Source organism: Linepithema humile, chromosome 7 (assembly GCF_040581485.1).
Source record: "Linepithema humile isolate Giens D197 chromosome 7, Lhum_UNIL_v1.0, whole genome shotgun sequence".
In the NCBI taxonomy this organism is placed as follows: domain Eukaryota; kingdom Metazoa; phylum Arthropoda; class Insecta; order Hymenoptera; family Formicidae; genus Linepithema; species Linepithema humile.
Genome location: NC_090134.1, coordinates 8,995,249 through 9,015,410, shown reverse-complemented (window position 1 = coordinate 9,015,410; position 20,162 = coordinate 8,995,249). Strand labels below are relative to the sequence as shown.

The 20,162-nt window shown below is 37.5% G+C and overlaps 4 protein-coding genes across 9 annotated transcripts in view; 2 read left to right on the top strand and 2 right to left on the bottom strand.

The window, feature by feature from the left end:
• The window catches only part of Cad96Ca (tyrosine kinase receptor Cad96Ca), an 85,673-nt gene that overhangs the window by 11,202 nt on the left and 54,309 nt on the right, over positions 1-20,162 (bottom strand). The window contains exon 5 of the mRNA XM_067359976.1: positions 3,066-4,233. Coding sequence (XP_067216077.1) covers positions 3,066-3,120 — 55 coding nt within the window. The 5' untranslated portion in view covers positions 3,121-4,233. The remainder of the gene's footprint in view (positions 1-3,065; positions 4,234-20,162) is intronic.
• On the top strand, positions 4,494-6,999 carry LOC137001319 (uncharacterized). Of its 2 annotated transcripts, none has more exons than XM_067360032.1 (5): positions 4,494-5,248; positions 5,485-5,768; positions 6,001-6,241; positions 6,314-6,476; positions 6,610-6,999. In XM_067360032.1, the coding sequence occupies exons 1-5, from the start codon at positions 5,165-5,167 to the stop codon at positions 6,948-6,950; spliced, it is 1,113 nt and encodes a 370-aa protein (XP_067216133.1). In that variant the 5' UTR covers positions 4,494-5,164; the 3' UTR covers positions 6,951-6,999. The 2 variants fall into 2 exon arrangements, with proteins under 2 accessions (XP_067216133.1, XP_067216134.1); XM_067360033.1 differs by having other exon boundaries at positions 4,494-5,382.
• XRCC1 (DNA repair protein XRCC1) lies at positions 7,041-9,116 on the bottom strand. 2 transcript variants are annotated; one of them, XM_067359979.1, is made up of 4 exons: positions 8,784-9,116; positions 8,455-8,717; positions 7,332-8,382; positions 7,041-7,269 (listed from the first exon to the last, which is right to left on the bottom strand). In XM_067359979.1, the coding sequence occupies exons 2-4, from the start codon at positions 8,639-8,641 to the stop codon at positions 7,149-7,151; spliced, it is 1,359 nt and encodes a 452-aa protein (XP_067216080.1). In that variant the 5' UTR covers positions 8,642-8,717; positions 8,784-9,116; the 3' UTR covers positions 7,041-7,148. The 2 variants fall into 2 exon arrangements, with proteins under 2 accessions (XP_067216080.1, XP_012228454.1); XM_012373031.2 differs by having other exon boundaries at positions 7,332-8,717; positions 8,784-9,112.
• Positions 9,304-20,162, top strand: part of Khc-73 (Kinesin heavy chain 73) — a 35,082-nt gene continuing 24,223 nt past the window's right edge. For 2 of the 4 annotated variants that reach the window (XM_012373014.2, XM_012373012.2), the window contains exons 1-2: positions 9,304-9,700; positions 14,573-14,660. In XM_012373014.2, coding sequence (XP_012228437.2) covers positions 9,646-9,700; positions 14,573-14,660 — 143 coding nt within the window. In that variant the 5' untranslated portion in view covers positions 9,304-9,645. The remainder of the gene's footprint in view (positions 9,701-14,572; positions 14,661-20,162) is intronic. The other 2 variants (XM_067359967.1, XM_012373016.2) reach the window with 2 other exon arrangements.

The following is a 20,162-nucleotide window of genomic DNA, read 5'->3' as shown; positions in this document are numbered from 1 at the left end:
TGAGCTTATTTACTGCGTTTAAATTGCCTATGCGCGAGAAAAATTTCGTCATAAAAATTAAAGACCAAATTGCTCCATCATTGCTAATAAAAAATTAGTAAATGTTATAATAACAATTAAAAAATACATTATGACATAGAAAAATAAATTCTTGATGCAAACGCTTCATTTAAATAAATTTTACTTTTCGACTGGTTTATTTTATTTTCGTAATGTGTATACATTATTTTTGAACGTATCTTTATTTATTCATTATTGGATTCTCTCTCTTCCTTTCTCAGGTTACTGCTTCAAGTGCATATTTATACTACTTTGTAGAACTTAATTAAACTTTTTTTAAAACCTGTTTCGCGGAAACCAGAAAATTGAGAAAAATCTAAATAACTTGCAACGCGAGTAAATGCAACGTAACCAATAAATCATACGTCTCTAGTGCAAAGAAGATGGCACGAAGTCCGTGCTATTGCGAGGAATTCTACAAGTCAGTAGAAACGCATTTCGTTGACATGGTCGACGAGTCTTGGTGTCAGTGAAGGTTGGGTATGGGTTCTTGCTCGGTGTCTGGTGACCCGGTTTATACAACTGTCTCTGTACTTGGATGTTGTTAACTCGCAAAATTCCACACTGATAAAATTTTAAAGGACTCTTCGCATTTCCCATCTCTCTTGATTAAAAATAATAGCGTTTTTATTTCGAACTCTAATTTAATAGTTTAATTTGTTATAAAAAAAAAAATAACTTAGATTATACGCACAAGAGTCCAATAATGAATATGCCGTACCTTTCGCCGAGCAATTTTTTAATTTTTAATTTCAAAGAAATATTTGTGCCGTATTGACTTGTTTATTTTAAAAAGAATTATCAACTGAATGATAATTACTGTGTAATCATCTATATTATTTTTCGAAACGGTGTTTTGAATGCAAACATTATTCTCGCCTTTGAAAAGGATCAAGCCGAGGCGGACTCTCATTGTAGAGTCTAACCGCTGGTTTTTTGTCGAGTGTCTGCGGCGTGGTTGTACGACCGCCAGGTGCAATGCATTAATACCTGCGTCGCGTGAGTATGTGATCGTGTTCGCTGCTTTACCGTGCTGCGAATAAAGTTTGTCCTCGTCATTTGCGCGTATTTCCCTCGGCCTTCCTCGAGTACCGTTTTACTCTTTTACGACACCTTCGCGACTTTCGCAAAAAGATTTTATTTATCTTTCCGCCTCTCATTCTTTTCGATGTATGAATAAGTATTGACAGTGCGAAGGAAACATGTTATGTTTGCAACAACTGTATTTGTTTGGAGAAATTAATAAAAATTGAGTTTCTTTTCAAGTAGAAGTGGAATCTTGGAATCATTTTGCGGTTGGAAAAAACACACAGGAATCTATTGTACCGTATCAAGCAGCAGGAATGCAGAGAGAGGGTTTATGAGATCAAAGCATTCTTGGCATGCGTAGACTGTCCGCTTTTATTTTTCCGGTAGCTACTGTGCGTGCAGCACAATGTGCTGTTATTTCTACCGATTTCTAGAATATATTCAATCGTTTCAATAATATTCAAACATTCAAACTATGTAATTCGAGAAATTCTAATAATCCAGCAATCGTATGCTCACTGAATTATTGGCATGCTGGAATTTGCGCATGTGATAGGCTGCAATTTGTCAATTTTGACATTAAAAAAGACAAGTATTTGTGTTTATAGAATATCGAAAGAAGATTGAAATTTTCTAGTTCAATTTCAAAAATTTATATTAGAAGAATATTATAAAATATAATATTTTTCAAATTATGAGAAAATTTTAAAACTTGAAATATCTTGATAAAATGATTAAAACTAAAATTAAAACAAGAAGAGTTTTTTTATAATTTAAAACATAAATTTGTAAAATGTTAAGTACGAAAAAGATAGCTGAATAACGCTTTCAGCGTGAATAAAAAGCTCGCAGCGAAGCAACCACAATTATTAGCAAAACCACGTATTTCCTGGCTATATGTACAGTTAATTATTCTACGAAGAATTAATCATATCAAACGTGTGCAGAATCAATAAAAGATGTGATATGTACTAATGTATAATTTAAATGCATTTCTGTCACGTTCAATTTATTTTGATTCAATTATCAATTATTTAATTATCGAAAAGAATCGCAGATATTTAAAGACTATTAAAAAATATATCAATTTCGAATATCAAAAGTTATCTGCGATTTTCTTATGCGAAAAGCTAATCTCAAAAGGAATAAAGTTACTGTATGAAATCGATCAGGCAAAACTGTTACTACACAAAAGATATTTTATTACACAGCAAGGTAACTATTATAGCATAGTTGAGCTGAAGAGAGAAAGGAATCGTTGGCGTATGCAAGATCTGCGGCGTCGAACGTAATGCTGTGATTTCGTATCTGCAATCGCGCAAGAATATTGCTGTTTTGCGCGAATAACAAAATCATCTTCCAAATAAAACAAAAAACAAAAAAATGCGTTCCGATAATATTAATGATATGGCAATGGTTGCTTTAATACACATATCTGAATACGCGCCGCTTTCTCTACATACATAAAAGAAGAACTCATCTCAGATATTCTTTTTCATTTTTTTGAAAACATGTCATGCGGACGTTAATAATTATTTTCGATGTAGAGATAAAAGTAAGTAATTAAAAGTAATCTTAGAATTATCTGATCTGCAATTATCATGAATATCGTAAAGATGTTTACTTGTTGCGGAAAGATAGATTAGAAATCGTAGCCGGAAATCGTTTTATTTAGAAAGATGTGAATTTAATAAATATAGATGAGGTTTTGCACAATGAAATATCTTCCACTCCACGGAATGCCCGTAAATACTCTGAGGAATCTCTGGATTTCGCAATTAATGCGAATTTCCTTCATTCTTATTGTTTTATTCATTCTTATCGATTTTATAAATCTTTCAGAATTTTAAGATTTCCGAATTCTCGAACTGAGATCATATGCATGTATTGTACTCTATAAATATTTATACTTATCGCGCGTGTTTCAAATTACCATTTTTTACATCCATATATTTTATATATTATATTAAACTCACCAGCGCTCATCCAAAGGCACAGCGCCATCGCCACGACAGACCACCAAGTCGACATCGCGCTACATCGATGATCCACGATGACGATGATCTGCGAGAAATCCCAGCGTTACTCCATTCGACACATCTCATCCGGTCCGCATCGACTCGCGATCTCACAGGTCACTCAGTATTTACACACTTCATTAATCTTAAATACACCATCCAGTCAATCTCTCCGTGCCTCAAATAAAATCAATATTTATCAATAATTAGACACGAGTAATCTGAAGATATTCAGTTCAATATCGACGCACAGAAACAGATTATTCAGTATGATGTTGATGGTGTTGGTGATTGTTTTTCAACTACAAATGCGACGCTCATCATTGTTAATGTTTTCCCCGTCGAGCTTCGGTTCCTCTCTTCGCATCTTTTCTACTCCTCAGCTTCTGCGATATATACCACTGCGCTTTCACTGATCCAGCGAGCTTTCACGCATTCCTCGGTGTCGATTTAATATTTATTCTCGTATTTCTGTTTCAATTCGATCCTCCAATCGATCGTCAGAAGCGAAGGGATGAATTCAGAAATCGGAGATGCGAGAATGTCACTCGAATTCTCGACATTGCGCACACACCGTATATAACCTCTCCCGAGATTCGCGATGACGACTAGCGGTAATTTTCTCCCGATTCGCAAATAATAAATAATAATAACAATATTAATAAATAACAGTATTTTAATATTTTGCTAATTAACCGATCCAGTTATTATTATTAAGAGATTAATATTTTTATCAAGCAGCAATCCATTTTTTAGAACACTGGTAATAAAACAACCGATAATCGATTTTCTTCACGCTCTCAAGTCAGATTCGTGACCACCGCGGTGTGTAAAGACATCGCGGTTTCGGGGACCGCTATCACCGGACCCCGATCGCCGCGGCAAAAATAATTCCTTCGAGAGGAGTCCGACGCACGACACAGGTATATTTCGATTCTGTGGTTGACGAATTTTTACACTGAGATGCACATCCTTGAGCGAGATGGCAAAGGGACCGATAGAAGAGTAGATCCGATGACGGCTGGCGAACGGAACGCCGACGACTGCGGGTCCGCAATGTTACAACCCGTTCTCCGACTGCTGGCACAGTGATGTATATGAAATGGGCCTTGTGGGCCCGTAGATTCTACAATGTGAGAATTTTGTTAGATACTTATAGAACCTTGAAAAAAATCGCAAACAGAGAGAAAAAGGATTGAAATAAAAATTAGACTGTATTCAGGTATTCTTTGCTATTATTACTATCGTTATATTGGGGTTTAGAAAGCGTGAAGACTTTACGGAACAATTCAAGAAGGACAACTGTCGAAAAACAGAGCCGCAACAAAGAAAAACCTTCTGTTTTTTACATAGACTTGATGGAATTGATATAATTATTCCACATAGCAATTTTATTTTTTTATTGTCAAAATACAGTCAATTATCCGTTTTACAAATTAATTTATGTATGAAATAGAAGATTTAATGCCTCGGGTGCTGAAAGCTACGAAGACATCGATCTGGTAGCGCCGCTATCGCCGTCGTGTGGTTGTCGGCCGGTGAAAATAAGCCGTCAGTGGCGTAGAATTCCTTATTTATAAATAATTTAATTAAATTTAATTAAATCCATCCTGAAATTAACAAGTCTTGATTACTAGGGACCATAAGAGACCTCTCAAACTTTAATATAATTTATTTTAACATTCCTTTACGTGAAACATATTTTTGGGTCTCCAAAGATATCTCTTTCATCATTGACACTCAAACTTTAATTAATACTCAAATATGATTTAATTTAATTTTTTTATATAATATATATAATTATTTTTATGTAACATATGTAATTTTTTAATAAAAATTTAAAAAAAGATTTCAAGATAATGGAAAAGTCGCAAGAACGAATTTTCGAATCTTTGAATATAGAGACAACGAAGTTGCTCATAGATCACGGCTGAAAATTACTCTCGATCGATTTTTCGAAAGACAAATTTAACCCTGTTTCTAAATCAAAAAAGAAAATATTTAATTTCCTCGTTTTCTAAAATTAATCGGTAATACCACGATTTTAATACGATGTGATGGATGCATCTGAGGCACAGCCGAGACAAAAATATGGTACCTGTTTATGTTTTTCGGTGGGCCGAAGAAAGTTTAGAATCTCGGTAATTACATACAATCGATGAATTTATAAATTAATAAATCCTATCGGTCGTTTACTCGATGAATAAACAATCTTGTCTTCCCGATGTGCTTCCCATGTTGCGACGCTACACTCACTTTTGCGCAAATTTTTTAGGTAATTGTGGTTAATACAAAATGCGATATATAAATGTAATAAATGTATATTATTTTAAGTATGATTCTGTGCGCGCCTAATTAATAAAATTTTTCTCTCGAGATGTGCGCAATTAACGCTTCTCCGGAAGCGGGCGATGCATCTACTGGAATTATGTCGGCGAGAAGGAAATACTCGGCAATTTCCGGTACAGAAGGTTCCAAGCACGTTTTTCTCTCGCAACAACATAAAAATTTAACTACTCGATATACTTCGATGATACCGTTAAATCCGACAAAAGTAAAGGACAGCGTATGCGATAAATTTGCAGTAATTCAGAATAAATCTTTACAAAGAATGAATAATATTGAACGTGAAGTCGATTATTGTGAATTTCCCTACTACAGGTATAATTTATTTAATTATAAACGTGGAGATTTGATACAAAACGTGGAAATAACGATAAAATCTTATTTCTCAATTTTTAAAAACGCTTAATTAAGACATTTTATTCTTGCTAGAACTGATGGTTTTGAAATGATTAATTTAGTATATTACTTTTGCTTTCTTTATTTTATTTTACTGACCTTTTAATAAATTTGTCATTGAAGAGTTAAACGGAAAATTAACTTGTTACAGAAGTAACAGAACCGATGCTGTCTTGATCAAGGACGTGGGAGTGTCTTGCAATCTTTTAAGCAAAAATATGATCGATCATAATATACCGATTTCAGAAATTGAAAGTTACCTCGTCAAACAACTTAAACTTGAATATAATGAGTTGTCAAGTATTACTAAAAAGATAAATGTGTATACCAAGGATATTTTAAATAGTCTGGCATCAAGATGCAAAAAAGAGGATCAAATCTTTCAGAAATTGGTAGAGAATTTAACAGTGAAACAAATGTAACAGTTTTAAAATTATTATAAATTTTCTCAATTTTTATTGCAGCATGTAGCTTCGAACCATGTGATGGCATCGCAGTATACAGATAAAATAGGAAATCCCTGCTTAAAATTAAGATTTTGTGACGATATAGAGAAGAATCAATCATCAGAAATTGCCTTCGACAAAAATTTTGCTGAAAACGAAATTGTCAAAGAGGAAACGCACGGTAATGCATATTGCAGCTAATGGAATTGTCTTTAATCTACTTAAAATAAAAACAGAAATAATAACACAAATTATCATTTAGTAATATAAATTTGTAATAAACAACCCAAACGTCGATATATATTTCTTTGCAGGGAATAGAAACATGAAAAAGCGACGCGTAGAAACTAATAAAACTTTCCCGAAAGGTGCTCTCGAACTCTCGCCGAAATGCAGCGGCGTGTTACTTCGTAATTATCTGATAACGAAGAAAGGGAAAGTATCCGGCAACGCATCGAAGGCGTCTTTACGTAAAGTCGAAAATTTTGCGTCATCCGGTAGATTGTGCAAGAACCGTAGCGGCAATAAATCTCGCGAATCCTTTTACACGAGCAAATGCAATCCTCTGGTGCTCACCAGTTGGAAGGAAGTGTCGAGGCGGAAAGACTGCAGATCCAAAAACGCGTGTATCGCCAACACTTCCGGCGAGCCGTAATGCACAGTCAGTGGAATTTGATTCGTAGTTGGAGAAAGTTGAATTCAAATTAATTGGAATAGGATTTTTCCTATTAATTAAAAATATATGTGTGTTTTTGTGCATGCACGCATGAAAAAATATATTTTTTTTTTATTTTAAATACAATTATCAATATATAATCAAAAGATACAGGATTAATTTAAACGTATTCAATCATCAATATTCGGCATCAGTGTCTGAGTCATATGCAGATTCCAATTCACTGCCAACAATTTCTTCTTCGCTTTCAGGTTGAAGTTTATCCTTTTGATCTAAAGCATACCGTCGCCAAGGAAATCTGTAAAATAATCTGTAAATTTTCTTATAACTCTACAGAAGTTGTAATGCAATATTTTTTACCTCGTCTTTTTATCAAAACACTCTTCAATAAAGGTGTGTGAGACAATTTTGGTATGATTCTTAAATTGTTGATATTTTGGTGTATTTTTGAAAGCACAAATCAAATGAGTGCATTTTTTATTAGTTGTATTGGGATCAGGTATATATCGAGCACCCATATTAAGAGCTTTTCTCCTAATTTCATCCCTCTGTGGATTAACATAGCCACTGAGAGAAAATGTAACATTATTAAGCAATTCTTTAAATGATTTTTTAGGTTTTACAATATTATTTGTTTTCGTAGTATTTTCAATGTTTGTAGGCGGTGGTAATCGTTGACAAGTTTTACACAATTGATCCTGCGAACTCTCCATGCATTTAGAGCATTTTTGTCTTTTCTTTTCACTAACGTTTGCATTTGATGAATCTTCTAATTTGCTTAAAGACCGTTTCTTAGAATTTGACGGGCTATGAATTGAGTTTTTTGTATCATTTTTATTAGTATCAGTATTTATTGATGGCACAATATCTCCAAAAGGAGTTCTGGCAACTGTTGTTCCAATTGATGTATTTTTCACATTTTCAGGACTTTTACCAAGTGTTTTGTCGTTATCATTTTTTCTAAAAACTTCATCAACTTTTCCAGCTTCTAACTTTTCTAATAAAGGTCTCTTCATTGGTTTCTGTTCCTCTTGACTTTTAATAAAATTTTCCATTGAATCCTTTTTTATTTGTTTACATAATTCTTCCTTATAATCCGTCTTTTTATTTTTTGCTTTATCAAGAATCTTTTCCTTCATCATTTCCAAAGGTGTTTTCAAAATATGTGGTTGTTTCAATTTAAACTTACCAAATACATCTAAGCCTAAATCAACTGTAGAGTCTGACCTCAAAATTATGTATGACAGTCCAAACAATACTTTTAAATTTGCCGACTGCATACAAGTGACTTTTATTCGATCAAATTTAATTTTTAAAGTGTCTGGATTTAATTCTCTTCTGGTAAATAATTGTACTTGGTCCTTAAACTTATTGTTCGCAGCTTCATCATTTGTCATAAACTTATAGTTCACTATAACCATCCAATTGTCAGGTTCAGATGATGTAGATCCAGTAACAATTACTACACAACTTTGATAATTACCAATGTCAACTCCTGTGACATAAGAAGGTTCAGCAAGCTGAAAGATTACATGAGCCAGCATTTCTCCCGGTTTGGCACATCGCCATGTGGCCTTCCAATTTTCTGAATTACATTGCAGAAGATTCGTAGCAGGATACATTGGATGTTCCGAGGAACAACTGATTATCTTTTCCAATTTCACAATCATTTTCGTAATTGTATCTTGTCAATGTCTTAAAACTTCTTCATTAATTTTTGCGTTTATGTTATTGACATGCTAATCACTGAAAATTTACAAATTTGTAAATTCAAGGTAGACAAAATACCGCCAAACTTATTTATACACATACCTAACACAACCTGTGTTGCATATCTGAACATGAATCAGCTGTAAATACGCTGACATGTGCGTAAGAAAAATATATTTTCATGGCTAACGTATAATTGTTTCAATTAAATTCAATGCAACTCGATTGGCAATTAATAATTGCTAATATCAATTCCTGTGATACGAGAAGGTTCAGCAAGCTGAAAGATGTTTAAGAACTGTCAATTTTTAATTCACAATATATCAAAAGCACGACTTCCAATAGTTACGAAATACTAGAGATATAAAGACGAATTTTTTTCGATGTTGGTAGCACTAAATCCAAAGTTTTAAGGCTTCTGCACGCAGGACGCGCTGATTCGTGGAGGAAATCGGTACGGCGGCCAATCATCTCCCGCTAGTTCCAAAAGAGCGAGAAAGTGGTTGGCCGCCGTACCGACTTCCGCCACGCGTAACTCGCGTTCGTCGCGTCCATTTCACCGCAGAGCGATTGGACTGCGGCTGGACGGCTGCGTATCAACTAATGACGTGCAGGATCGTTCGCAACTTTTACGCGGTAGCGTTGTGACGTCGTCTGCTTATCGAACCGCGAGCGTTCCTGACGGCGATTCCCAGAACCATTCTCACTCGATAGCCACGATAAGGACAGCTGTCGTTGTCTGGTGCACGAATTTTCAGCAATATGGCGAAGTGTGTCAAGGGGGGTTCAGTGTAGACGTAGTGTCGTTTTGAAAGATGACACGCTCACGGTATGGGTTGAGAATAATGTAGCGATACGTGTGAATTCGTGCGAGGGTTGACGTATTCACGTGCACGTAACTACGCCGAACGGTTCTCCGCGATCGTATGATACGAGGTGCGCACGTTACCGGTGTGCAAAAGCCATGGCTACGGATAAAATAAAGGTTGCCGTACGGGTCCGGCCATTCAATCGCAGAGGTACGTATTCCATTTCCTTCCGACGCTACACCGCCGCGCCGTGAGATGCATCTCGCTTCGCCTCACCTCATCTCACCTCCTCGCCCTCGCTTCGCTTTGCTTTGCCTCACCAGGCCTCGCCTTTGCCTCGCCTCGTCTCGCCTCGCGCCACGCGTGGCACCCCGGGGATCGAAGAGCCTCAGAAGTGCTCCACGATAATATGCGATTGACCTTCGGCTTCCCTGTCGCGGTGCTACGACATATAGACATTGTGACAGCGACACGGTGTTTTCACCTGGTCTTAACTGTTTGCTGTCTTCTCCAATTTTATTGGGTCGTATCAAAAGCCTCGAGCAAATATGATGACGCACACTTCGCAATGTTACTGAGTCGCTAGATGAGATCGAAGAGCATCTCCTCATTGAGCCGTGAAAATTCAACAATGCTCCGCGCAATTTTTAACACGATTTACCAGCTCATCAGCGATTCTTTGTTCATAATACAAGTGCATCGTCTAGCTGCATGCTTAGCGTTAAACGTAACATAACCGTGTGATTTCCGTTTTGTGTTCCTAGAATCGAAGATAATGTACTATAAAAAAAAAAAGAAAAAAATTTTTAATTAACGCTACAGAATGTATAATAACGGGATAATTTTTTTTTAATTCTTTGATAAGCGCCATCTACTGACAATTACTGGCATTTTCATATTTACTTTGACAGGTATTGGTATTTTTTATGAGTGTCAAACATCTGTCATACGAATTATAGCGGTAGAATTGACTAAGCTAGTGTGCAGCACCTTGTGTCACGATAATGCAACGAAGCAACAAGCCAAGTTCTGTTTTAAAATTCGCGGCGCAAACCTATTAAATCTTGACACAAGTTTACGGAAACGATTATCTATTTCGTACACGAATTTTCGAGTGGTTTGCAAGATTTAAAGATGATAGGGAAGATGAAGAACGGTCGAAGCATCCGAAAACGATAGAAAATCTCGTGTCCGTCAAACATCGACAATCGAATATGACTATGCAAATTCCGAGGAATTTGGCGTGTAAAAATTTACAATGTTTTACGCAATAATTTGCACAAAGATTTGCTCTTGATTTCTGTCGCATTCGCTAATAGAATATCGAGGTCATATGTGAGCTTTTGGTTTAAAACAAGTAGCAATGATTCACTGTTCACCTTGATTTCTGCGACTTTTTTTTCCAAAATTGAAAATTCCAATGAAAGAGACCTCACTATGATGACATAACACTTATTCAAGCAGCCGTGACAAGGATTCTCGAGACTATTCCAAAAACAGATCTTTAAAAATCAATTCACGCGTTGATGGACTTTTGAATAAAACGAACGATTTTTTTTTACATTTAATCAATGAATTAATGTAATATCTATCTCGTTGTTTTTCAAACATACTGTCGTAAATATGTTTAAAAAAAGAACATAAATCTCTCACACTCTCTATTAAGCGCTAAACATAACCATATGACTCGAGTTTGCGATAACATTCAATGTTATCTGTATAATTAAACGACGGTCCGTAGAGATTTCAGAACGACGCGTAGCGTTTGCGCGAAACCGAACGCGATGACTTTTGTGCAATTAGCCGAGTCCGAAGGTCTGCACAGCTCCCAAGTGTTAGGCGCGGTTTGTCAACGTATAGAAATCTGATCGACATGATATTACAATGATCGTGATTTTTTAAGCGCATTTGTAAAGTTTGTAAAGACGTGATTCTTATGTCCTTATCTCCGAGTGGACAGTTTAACAGGTTAAAAACATATATATATACTATACTGAAGTTGGCTTTTAATCGTATCAACCGTACCAAATAATTTTTTTTATCCAATTAATAATAGATTGATATGATCGAAAACCAACTTTAGTGTAATTTTCACCCATCAAACTGTTCACTCGGATGAGCCACAAGTAGGATCGTCCTTCTAGACTGGGCATTACATTGCGATTGCATTTGATTTAGAAAAAAAAAGAAAACAAGAGCCTTGCAAACAAAATAAAGATGTGCAAAATGTATGATGAAGCGCGAAAGCGTAATCGAGCAAAACACCAGACTTCGTTGACACTAGTCTGTTATCTTGAAATATCGATCGGGGGGAAAACGTGTTTCCCAAATCGTCGGACGAGGATTCGCTCTCCAATTGCAAGGTCGAGTATTGAGGCACATATATCACTTGTTCGCTTTAACAGTCTAACCGGGACACATTTATCCGAATGATTATTGAACTATCGCTTACAACATCGCGGAAATGTCGATTCAGTGTTTGACATAACACAATTTAGATTACATCGCGTGCGAATCGCTGTAAGATGCACTATGCGATATTCAATCCGGAATGATAATGAAACATAAATAATTGCTTCGTACGCTAATCTCCTGATCGTATAATCGTATTTAAACGTGCATTACGCGTAGCACTTTACATCCTCGCGCGCATTTTTGATTTAGAAAAAAGAAGAACAAGATTGCAAAACAAAATGATGCTTGATTCGATGCTAATTCTAATCGTGAATCACAAGATAGAAATAACGATTTGACGATAAGATTGCGTAATTACCCTTCTCTTTGCGATGTGTTAATCGTCGAATTTTCACACTTGTAAGATTCAATTTGTACAACTCGATAGAGTTCGGCGCGGTTTTCAGTAGCTCGCGTTGTCCAATACGCCTTTTCGACAGTTAACAATCCACACAAATCGCTTTCCGCAAATTTTCAAAGCCTTAATTGCGATTGTTTATAAATTACGCTTGCATAAATAACTACACTGACTTATCGAGGCCAACTGCTTTTGTCTTAAAAATAATATAAAGACGCTATTATAACGTGATACGCGTGCGATAAAAAAAAACACATGCGTATAAAAAAAATACAATAACATATTCCTAGAAAGTAGGGCATGCATTGCACTTTCAGTTTTTCTCTCTGATAATAAACGACATAGCTACGAGATACTCTGATGCTTCATAAATTTTCGCGAACACAACTGTGCAGTAATTCTAAGAATCATTTCGGCAGAGTGCGATATTAAAATAAATAATAGATACGTATAAAATACAATGAAATTTTACATGCTAAATCAGCATCGATCTAAGCATCAAAATCGTGCATCTATTTGAACAGTATTGTTTTTTATATTACTATATTTTTCTTCAAACGTTCGACGTGTAATATTTTGTTACGGCATGGTGTCAGGAGTCTCGTTATGACGTCACATTTCAGGATACTAAAAAGCTATCGCCATTTACTTTCCGTTAGTTTTATGAATCATCCCTTTCTCTCGTCTTAATTCCTTAATTCATCATAGAATTATTATTAGTAGTAATTTCTCCGCCGTTGATCGGGTTTAACGATTTTATGTCGTCGCGCGTTATATTACGCGCGCGACGCGCGTTAGAGGGATAATAGAAGCGATGAAAGAAAGCCGAATGCTGTCCTCTCTACTTTATATTTGGACTGAATTAACGATGAGAAATCATGATGCACAGGACAAGAGTTGAACATATTGTTTCTTCAGATCTTCGTCCAAAAAGAGAGAAAGAAAGAATTTGCAGAAAGTGCATGCGGTTGACAGATACAGAAGGTTCCGCCAGTTGGTCTTGAAATTTATGATGTTTTCGCAGATATTTATTGCTGCATATTTATTATCTAGAATATCACTGGAAACTATGATTCTTCTGGTTTCGGAAAATAAAAAATTGTAGTACACAATTCTGACTTTGATTTTCAACGCTTTTAATCCTTCGACTGGTTGTTTTATAATCGCCAAAATGCAAGAAATAATGATACAATAAAATGATCACAAAAAATTCACCGGAGAGAGAAAGAGAGAGATGATCTCTAGCATAAACTGACCCCGTTAAACTATTTAAATAAGAAGTAGCAGAGCATAGCACTTTCATTTTCATATTCCAGTTAGAACTTTTCTTTATAAATGTTTTATACAAAAAAAAAAGAAACAAAAACAGAAAGAAAGATTAGCTGTTATTGCACGAACACGCAGCGCAAATAATTCATGTTTTGAAATAAATTCGTAATCAATAATTCATTTGAAATAAACAAGACTCTTAACAACAATTATCTCTCTGCTTGTATGCGAAAGTTCAATCATTGAAATAAATGAAGGACTTTTGCTTTACTCACTTTTTCGATCTTTACGAATTGACTTAATAATTAACTTACGCAAACTTACTGATTCTGACGCAAACTGCAACTATGATTTATAGCTGCGCCGCACACACGCACACATTCTGCCTCATTCTATTACCAAACTTTGTAATTGTTGAGCGATTGTCTTATTGCGTCGAGTGTCATCATGTTTACAACGATATGTTCCATAGTTAATAAGTTGCTGTCCCGGCGCGTCATGCGTTTAATGAAACATCGATCAAACTTTTATAATTAAAAAAGAGATACAATTATAGAAGTATTGGATAATTACGTTTGATAATAAACAAGATAGATCCCAGTCCAATGTTTAAATTATTGTCAGTTGGCACAATTCAATTACCGTATATAATAATGAATAAATACGCTAAGCATCAGTGCACTTTATTTACATTTCTAGAAACTGTAAAACCTGGTTAAAAACTTTTGAATTAAGTTTCGAATTAATTAAGATATTTTTTAATAAGCTATTTAAATATGTCTAAATGTTTCGATCAATAATTATTGCACGAAGATATAATGCAAAATTGTGTAATCGAAAGTGCAGGGCATCAGTGATGCCATGCGCGATTGGGAAAAAAATAGAAATTCATCTAAACTATAGTAATTTAGCTCGAGATAGAATCTGAAAATAGTCCAAGTTCTGGAGTTTATAGCAACCTCAAGCATCAATCTCTTGATTGATATCTTTTCTCATTACAGAGCTGGAACTCGGTACGCAATGCGTCGTCGAGATGACGGGGCAGCAAACTATCCTGCAGCACCCCACCACGATGGACAAGATCGATCGGTGAGCAATTTTCGATCTTTCGCCTGTCCTATTCACATTTTTCAACATGATACGCGCGATGACAGAACACGATGTAGAATCGTCCACTGATAATACGGGTCTCTGCATGACATTTTTATTTTTGTCATACGGACACGCTGAAGCGACGTATGATGCGCGATGTACGCGATTCTGCGAGCAATGCAGTGATGCTTTAAAGAATAAGTCGAACGGCTTTTCGTTAAACCGCGTTCGAAGGTGATAACATCGTATATTAATTGATAACATCAAAGGTGCCTTCGCTTACCAGATAATCAAACCACACGGTCTTATCGCGTTCAGATAATAGTTTCTACGCAGCAAAGTTCGATGCTTCGAGCGATGTTAGCGTAAAATAAATCCGAATCACGTTGACACGTCGTAAAAGTGTCCTTCGTTTCATTCACCAAACACTTTCCGTGCAATTATTTTTGCACGAGATGTGGAACGCTGATTAAAGTGCATCGAGATTAAATGTTACGTTATGTCACAATGAAAATCGCATTCGATTACGGATTTGTCTGCACTCCCGGTATCTGCTTGATACCGAATAGGACAATCATATTTTCTCTTGTGCGTAGGATGTCGCGGAGGATCGAAACTTGAACCTGTTTTCGTGTTGCTGCGTCCGCGGCGCGGCCGCGACGTTTTTACAAGTCTGTTACACGATCGATGAAATGTCACGCTATTTTTACAACACAATGATACCGCAATGGCGATAGTATCGTCATACGTAGGGAAGCTTTATGGCTTTTATTGTCCACGCAGATTTTTTTATTCGTTCCTCGTATTATGCGTGCGAATTATACGCGTGCCGTCGAAATCGATGAAAGGTCACGGTATACTTGACGCATAGTCGCGTAATCGCGCGCGTGTATCGATATGCTTCTTCCTATATCCGTCGCGTATCAATTTCGCGCGCAGATTGAAACGTAAGAACGGAACGTGGAACTTTATGCGATTTAAGAAAATTAAAAACTTATTCACGGATTCTTTTGTGCACGTGCGAATGGTTTTCTGGGCCAATCAACAATTATATAACAATGATTCGTCCGATCAAGCGCTTCCGTACGCTTCCCCGAAATCGTCGCGAACACTATCGACCTTTCAACGTCCTCGTAACACACAGCTAATCTTTCGAATGTTATTCGGACTTCTTTTGTGAATGCGCCAACTCTTACAATAAAGTTTTCGCGAAGTAATTACGTTAGCTGCTAATCGCAATTTCGAAAAACAGAAAAATAGCAAGGTTCATGCTGCGGTCCACCAATTCATCAATTTTATTGCGCAACCTGTTAAATGAATTTTATTTATTTGCAACTTTAATTGCGCTTGATATACTACAAATATATATTTTTAAATAATCGCTTGATTGTCATTGATTCAATTGGTTGAGTTGCCGCTCGCATTACGAACAATCTCGGCAGATGATGATACCATATTATCACGTTATTGTCACGGATATTGTCAGGAATCTGCGCGATGGAATATTATTTGTGTTTATTAACACAAATTAACTGCTACATGCGACAAGTATACCGTGAATTATCGAAACGATTTGCAATCAAAGCAGCGAAAATTGCACGCGGAATGTTATTAAATTCTCGAAGAGAAACAAGATGCGACTTATAGATCCCGAGAGTAGGCATTATTTTATAATCAAAAGTGATCGAAGTAAAACACAGTTGTGAAAGGGCGCATAGTGTATACACGGAGCCTTCTTTCAGATAATTTCTCGGATGTATAGTTTCTTTGTGAGTCATCTCTCTATGCATTCACCACCGTCGACGCTGAAAGAAACCGCTGGTTTTTGCGCGAGAAAATTGCCAAGTCTCTCGCATTAAAGTTACGAGTGTAACGTCTGCGGGGAATCGGACGCATTCCGAATTCCGCACCGCGTTGCAACTGCCTTGAATTATCCACGATGTTGTTGAATTGTCGAGCTGCGGAGAATTGTAAAAGCTTCTGACTTAATCCATCATGTGTATTGTGATTTTATTGATTCTCCAATTTCCATACGTCTCGTCGTGCGTCTATGTTCGCCGGTAATATCTCGGAATGCGCTCGGTAATGGCCGCGCCATGCCAATAATGTCGCCTTTATTGCCGCACGGCGGAGACTCCCGGGAGCCGCGGCGTATCCTGCGGAATCGCCGACTGCGATTCCGTTTGTCACATCACTGGCAGTCGTCGGCGATAAAGACGCGTGGATCCGTGCCAATATCGCCGGGGCTGTTTTCATCTCTCGCTTCTCTCACCGGCCAGCTCGGGCGTTCGACCTCGCGCTCGGTGTACGTTAACCCCTTCGAATGCCCTCCTATATATTCCGTATACATTCTTTGCTTCGGCCGTCCGTTAATTGATTGGATTCTCGAGGCGGATGTGAGCTTTAAATCGGAGCGGCCGAAACGGTCCTCGGTCCTCGCGAAAGCAGGAGGTTACGAAGCGACGCGGAAGAGAAAAGAGCATCATTTCCTACGAATAATTGTCAACTTTCTCCTCGAGTGATTTTCCCGATCGTTCGGCCGGCGATCGGACCGGCGTGACTCATTAACATGCCGAGGGAGATGTACGGCGCGAGACACGATCGATTAGCCCTCCCCATCCCGAGGACAGGCTCGTGCTGCACGTCTAAGAGGATTATTATGTAGCGGATTTGCCGCACTTAACACGCGTGTCAAGTACGAGAGGGGAATGAGGGGGGGAGGGAAGAAGGAAAGATACTTGAAAAGCGAAGCAGGCTGCTGAATGATAGTCGGAAAACTAAGTAATTTATTCCGACGTACAGCTTTGTTGACTCTCTCACCTTTTGCGTATCCCTCGCTCGCGCTTTGTCTTTATTCCGTAATTTTTTAAGCCCCTTCGACAGTGAGAAAGGTAAAGCGTGGGTGGCCCATTGTCTTCTTTCACGGATCTTCGCGTGAAATTGGGAATAAAATTTCCCCTTTCTTTAAAAACCTCCTTTGAAAACAGTCCGCGAATCTAGCTTCCGCGGAGGATGACGCGTGTGGCAATTACGATTGTTTTTCAAATAACGAAATTAATCTTTTAGAGTACGTTTGTTATTCATCGCTAATAGCTGCAAAGTGCGGAACGGCAAACTCATCGTTCGCAGTGTTTTATTTACAAACGGGTCGCGTTCAAGCGACACTAAGAGCCTCCCCTCGCTCACGTCAATATGTATGGACAATGAATTGCGCGAAGGTCTTCACCTCGTCTTCCGTCCTTGCGTATCTATGCATCTGGAACTTATTAAACGCTTGCTTCTATACGATTCTATATCCAGCAGAATTATAGGCTAACAGGATGTTCCAGCGGTTCTTTTTCGCAGCGTTGCGGACTATACGCGAGATTAATACATTGTAATAAGCATGATCGTACGACATAAATTTCGTTTGAGGAATAAACCGGTTAATCCGTAACATTTATTTATGACACGATTCTTTACTGGCGATGAGATTGTATTGTATTTTCCATTCTGGAGATTTTTGTTTTTCAACGAAATCTCGCAGTTTATTTTCGTCGAAGAGCGTTTCTTTTACACTCAAAAAAATATTTCGCTGATGTAGATTTCTAGATATCGCAACAAAAATGTATCGTTATTTTTCGTATCTGTAAAAACATTGTTTGTCACATATAGAATTTATAGCAGTAATGTTCTAGCAATAGCTTCTGAAAAATTTAGGTACCATTGCTAAATGTTATTCATTGCATGATCTAACACGTGATTGATCTTATATAGATAGGCGCTTTAGAGAAACTTTCTTTTTAAAGTTCACAAACAATACAGATATATATTCTGTTTCTGTCATCTAAACTGATTAAGTAATTACATATGCAATATCACAACAGTTGCTAATCATTTATCTGTTTTAGTTAATTTTTTACACCTAGAAAATTTTAGCTATTATTGCAAGATTATTTTTTTGAGTGTAGAAACATATAGCTGTACGCGATATATCAACAGTCTTGAGAGAAATATCGACGTACGTTGCAATTTCGCAGTTTATTCAGTGCTTCTGAAGGCGCTTATTTGAAGGCAATGATAATTGAAGTATCAGTGTATCTGTCTGTTACGCATTGCGGATCACGCGCTTTTTCTCTGTTGGTTTTTTCCTCGCTCGAGGAAAATTCACAGACGCACGCACCGTCTGTCATGCGTAACCGGCGTGCGTCACGCTAAACGCTAAATAATACTCGGTTCGGATGAAACAAGACACGGAAATTCATATGTGCGCACAAAATAATCATACGCTTCGTACTTCAGGCTGGATTTTGCTCCAGTTCTCAGTCCCGTTGCCAGATATCCGCAGATGTGTCTACGTGCGTGCAAGTTGTACGTCGCACTACGTTATTACGTTGCAGCGAACGAAAATATACAAATCACATTGGAGGGAAAGCTGATTTTTCTTCACTTTGCGGTATTTAGAGGGCATTTTTATCGCGCACTTAAACGCCAATGCAATTTTCCAGAGATCCAAACCTAACGGAATTAAAGTTTGATTTTCCGGCGATCGTGCAAGCTCGACGCTGCGCGACGAAACAGCGAGAATGTAGGTCGGAAAAACCTGCGTACGTTTATCTGATTATTGCGTAAAAAATCACCGGCCACGCGCGCGCGAGCGCGCCCGCTCGTTGTGTGCGTGCTAATTATCGTGAGCAAAAAGTGGAAATTGCACGAGCTTTTCGTTAGATCAGTCACGCTCGATTTATTTCCATGCCGATGCGCGAAAGGAGGGGTTATTATCCTTGCTCGGTTTTACAAAGCATTGTTAGTGTTCGATTGCGGTTTTTGTATTGTGAACCGACGTAATCGAAATCGATTCGACGTAGACATTTGTACAAAACGATTACGGATCGTCGCATTGGAAGCGTCTGTGCGTATGCGAGTCGCCTAGATAAAAGCCATTGTGCGGTCCAAATCAATTGAGCGTTGATTAGAGTCCTAAATATCTCAACTTTCGTGTCGCGGCGAATAAACGTTGAAAGTGCAGCTTCGAGAATGCCGACCGTTTAAGCGAATTCTCCTGGTTAAGTGGAGTTATTTTCGTTTCCCTGTTCCGCGCAAAACCTCGGAGAAAGTCTTTCTTAGTCTGAAATGACGAGCCCGAATAACTTGACGCTGAATACGTCCCCATTTCCGCGCCGAGAAGACCCGCGGAGCTGAAGATCGCGGTTGAATTTGCGAACAAAGGAGATGTCACGTGCCTTTCATACAAGGCTCGTGTAAATGATTTACCTTTATTCTCTTTCTCCGCGTGCGATTTTTCCGTGTTTCTTTTTTGTTCTTTTTGTTAACATCACGCCACTCGTGGAAAGGAGCTATTATGAACATTCATGCGATTCGGTTTGCGATGGGAAATAAAGAGACGGAAGTAAAAAGATAAAAACTTGATGATGAATGTAAAGGCACTTTTACACGTGCCTGCGCGATCTCAAACTGTTTTTCTCGAGATTAGTGTAATTGTGTGTGGGCGTGTGCGTG